This window comes from Trachymyrmex septentrionalis, unplaced genomic scaffold, assembly GCF_001594115.1.
Source record: "Trachymyrmex septentrionalis isolate Tsep2-gDNA-1 unplaced genomic scaffold, Tsep1.0 scaffold126, whole genome shotgun sequence".
NCBI classification, from domain to species: Eukaryota; Metazoa; Arthropoda; class Insecta; order Hymenoptera; family Formicidae; genus Trachymyrmex; species Trachymyrmex septentrionalis.
The window spans coordinates 1,088,022-1,092,674 of NW_017304395.1; the positions used below are offsets into that span (position 1 = coordinate 1,088,022).

General features: G+C 32.8%; 1 protein-coding gene across 1 annotated transcript in view; it reads right to left on the minus strand.

The window, feature by feature from the left end:
• Positions 1-2,061, minus strand: part of LOC108755958 (set1/Ash2 histone methyltransferase complex subunit ASH2) — an 8,883-nt gene extending 6,822 nt beyond the window's left edge. The window contains exons 1-5 of the mRNA XM_018499441.1: positions 1,955-2,061; positions 1,308-1,451; positions 1,049-1,227; positions 627-799; positions 363-537 (exon numbers count right to left, since the gene is read on the minus strand). Of these exons, the coding sequence (XP_018354943.1) occupies positions 363-537; positions 627-799; positions 1,049-1,227; positions 1,308-1,451; positions 1,955-1,977 (694 nt within the window). The 5' untranslated portion in view covers positions 1,978-2,061. The remainder of the gene's footprint in view (positions 1-362; positions 538-626; positions 800-1,048; positions 1,228-1,307; positions 1,452-1,954) is intronic.
• Between the last annotated feature and the right edge of the window lie 2,592 nt (positions 2,062-4,653).

Sequence of the window (4,653 nt, forward strand, 5' to 3'; positions counted from 1 at the left end):
TATATGTATACACGCACGCACGCACGCACGCACGCACGCACGTACGCGCGCGCGCGCGCGCGCACACACACACACACACACACACAAAATATATCTACATACATATATCCCATATTTGTAGTCATTTTGAACTACGCGCCGAAATTTTATCGAATTTAAAAACACAGCTAAACTAATATCAGCTGAAATAATATCACAATTAAATTTTGATGCTCAATAGGGATCTATTAAAAAGAAATCTCAATATGCTGAAAATCTGTAAATAAATTTATTATTTATTTTTAAATAAAAAATATTACCTCGGCCTGGATCTCTAGCATTCTGTATGAGGTGATAATAATTTAAAAGTGATAGACACATACCAACATGCTGCATTCCCATCTCTGTTGCTCGAAGGTGACCATTCTTGATCATTTGTTCATAATTCGGTTTAATTGACGTAAGTTCAGAGCTAGCCAATCCAAATAGTTGACCCTCAGGCGTACTCTCGTCCATCGTAAACAATGTCCCAATGTCTTTAAGCAATGCTCTATGGATCTAGAAGAAATTAAATAGCTGTCAAAGATAAAGGCATGCTATGTTATCGCATCTATCTACCATAATTTAATGAAAGTGTAATTAATTACCGTAGCATGCCAGGACTGAGTAGCTCTGCGAGGCATTGTAGTCATGCTCTCCCAATGACAATCAATAAATGGTATGATATCCTTATCCTTGTGGAAAAGAGTTTTCTGTTCATTCTCTTTTTGGCACATCTGCAGTAGATTTGCGATTGTTGTCACGCACATTTGAGGAAATTCTGCAAAGCCACCAATAGAAACGTTATAATAACATTTATAAACAGATAGCTCAAATTTTATCATATACAGGGTGAATAAGAGTCGTTAAACTAGCTTTTTACCCTATAAGAAAATAATTGACAGCATATGTTATAATTTAATTAAGTATGAAATCGATAATTTGCTCGTAGGGTAAAAAGTTGGTTCAATAACTATGATTCACCCTGTAAACTGATATAAACATCATACTTGATATTATTTATACTCACGTGCCTGAGTCTTCTTAAAGCTTTCCAATCCAGTCGGCGAACAATTTTTACATACAAATATATAGTTCACCATAAACGGTACCAGTTTTCCCAACTGATATCCAATACAGGATTCATGGAACCAGCGAGAACAGCTAGCGCAAAGCAATTCAACAATGTTCAGATTCCTTTCTTTGCCGCTGTAAAGTATATTCCATGATAAAGCATAGTGTTATAAAACAAAAAAATATCATCAGAATAAATCATTACAGATAATTACCAATAACAATTGCTACTTTCATTGTTGTTACTTTGTACACTGGTTTTCTCCGCTGCTTCATCTTGCTTAGATTTTTGCTTCTTGTCATCAGGCTTTATTTTTTTTTCTTCAACAGCCTCCGTCTGATCTGACTTATCACTTGGACTAAATTAATTATTTTTAATTATTAATTTATCTTAACTGTATAAAGTTAGAATTTTAATTCTACAATCATATACAATTATACATTTCGTCAAATTTTTAAATCCCTATAAATTCAACTTTTATAAATTCCTTACATTTATATAAGCCTTCTAAGATTTAATTTGTTTAAATTCACAGAGAAATTATGTTTCAAATATCAATTTAATTACTAATAAGGATTTCGAACGCTTAGATTTTTAGTTCTTCGGATTATTAATACGTAAAATTTGTTAATTATTAATTTTTTATACATACAAGTCTTCTATTTTTTAATTTTTAAATCTCAATGTTTGAACTCTCCAAGTGTTTATCAACAATTAAATCAGAAAACATAACCTCAATTTACAATATCCCGGTAGATTGTGCATAAATGACAGATGCTGCATATTGTAAGAAATATAAAACATGTGTTTATCAATAAGTACTCTGTTTATCAATAAGTACTCTGTTTATCAATAAGCTACCTATCATTTTTTTCTTCTGCCATTGTTTCATAAATCACTCCACTTTATCAATGAGCTCTATAATATACTGGAGCGAGTCTTCCGGCACAAGAGACAGGACCTTCCGAGTTTCGACTTCTCTTACTAGAGTTCGATATATGAGAGAATAGAGAGAGAGTCAATATGGATACATCCAGAAGCATGACTGAGCGCTCAGTGAGCTCTTACATCTGATTGGCATATTCCATTAGATCTAAAAATGTAGACCAAACAAATACAAAAGTTCACTGAGCGCTCAGTGAGCTCTTGCATCTGATTGGCATATTCCATTAGATCTAAAAATATAGACCAAAGGTACAAGAGCTCACTGAGCGCTCACTGAACAAAAAAGGGATTAATCTATTATTAATATGTTTATTATAATTCGTAACATAGAATAACTTTATCTACTATAGATAATTTTTAATATCATCTTTCTTACTTATTGATTACTGTTTATTATTTCTCTAATGCCATATTTAGACCGTAAGGTTATGTAGCGCTCAGTGAGTGATGTAGCGTAATTATAAATCGCTCCATCGCTCACTGAGCGCTATATAAAGTTATTCTACGTTACGAATTACAATAAATAAACATATTAATAATGGATTAATTTTTACTCAGTAAGCGCTCAATGTGCTCTTGCATCTGATTGGCATATTCCATTAGATCTAAAATATAGATCAAACAAGGTACAAGGACTCATTGAACATTCAATGGTTTAGTTTCCACCGAGAGTTTAAATTAGATCAGAATATAAGAACCAACCAACTACAGTCAAACATTCCTCTATTACAGTCGAACGACAGGGGAATACTCGACTGTAGTTAATTGGTTTTTACATTCTGATCTGGTTTAAACCCTCAGTGAGTACTAGCACAGTACATACAGTAGCGCAATTCTCCTGATTTTATGTTGGCCAAAATGGAGTGAGCATGCGTGAAATAAGCAAGTTGCCCCGTCTCATTTCCTTCCTGTTTTTATTGTTCTCTCTCTTTCTCTTTCTATTTAAATAAACGTTTTAATGTTCCACTTAAACAATTTGTCTTTCAAGCATACATGGTTCAGAGTAGAAATTTAGAGAAAAGTGTTACGTGTATTGTCTATTTGGTGAAATGTTGTGTGAAAAATCTCGAGAGATTGGTCTAATTTTTGTAAAAAAGTGATAAAGTGAAAAAGTGAACAAAAAGTAACATAAAAATCGATCAAAAAGGATTTCTTTTTATTTATTGTATTTTAAATTTATTTTTTGAACATACATATATATAAATTTCTTTTATATCTCTCAGCTTTCTTGTAAGAAATCAGGTCGAATGAAAGGGTTTAAATAAAAATATTAGAAACCTTGCTGGTTTCTGCTGCGAATCTGCTATCAGATTCTATCAGCAGATTCTGTTTAATTTCTGCTGGCAGTCTGTTTGCATAGAATGTTAACAGATTCTGTTGGCAGAACAGGAGCAGAATATGACATCAATTGTGGTCAGTCTGTTAACATTTGATCAAATCTGCTACCAGTCTGTCGACATTCTGTTAACATTTTGCTATTCTGAGATTCATATATGTAACTATTAAAATAGTCCGCTATAGTGATCATCATAAATAACTTGATTAGATAATCAATAATCAGTCAATCAAAAACTATAGGAGAATGATTATACACAGACCCACAGAAAAAAAGTACTATGTGCTGGGATGGAGTCCCAGCTATTCTTATATATTATTTTGAGTCGTTGAATACAAATCTGAATAGGATCCAGGATAAATTTTCAATCTAGAGCGAAAAAATGGATCAAAAACCTCAAAATTTCTGCTTTTATTGATATATTCTAAGTACATTGGCAAAAACTTTTGATTAAATTTAATTTACGGAAATTTTTTATCACATTAGCCACAATATTTTTGTAGTTTTCGTTTTTCTTATTATCTAAAAATTTGTCTACAACTTCTTTAAAGCTAACCTATGCTGTCTTTTCGATGTCAGTCATTTTAGTAACAACAAAATCAAAATACTGTGTTACATGATTCCAGTTATGCAAATGTAGTGATACATAGGTGAAAACATTTACAAGTACGCAGATATAGTGTTTGTTGCCACCTTGTCCGTCAATTGAGATATCAAAGGTTGATTTTTGTAGTAGCATATTAGTATTCCAAAACGTTCAGTACGGTATTTCTTAACAGCTGATAAGTATTTCTCAACTCGGGGAACATATCTCTAGGTTTAATCAAAAGTTTTTTGCCAATGGTCTTAGAATATATCAATAAAAGCAGATTTCGAGGTTTTTGACCCATTGAAAATTTACTCTGGATGGTCCTATTTTGATGTATTCAGCGATTCAAAATACATAAGAATAGCTGGGTCTCCATCCTGACACATGGTACTTTTTTTTGAAGGCTTGTATTGTTTAAATAATATAACAATCTAACTCTTGCATGTCGACGTAACTCGTCGGAAATATGGGTTTCGGAACGCAAAAGAGATTCGTTCGGGAGACGAGGTGCAACGAACAAAATGCTGGGATTAATATTGATATTAAATAAACATATATTTAATTCGACTAACAATAAGAATACAAGTTGAGTCTTTTCCGCGAACTATATGTATCGCAGAATTGGAGCAAATGTACGTGTATGCGTGCGTGCGTGCGTGCAATTCGTGACTTCTCGTCGGAACGGGTGTC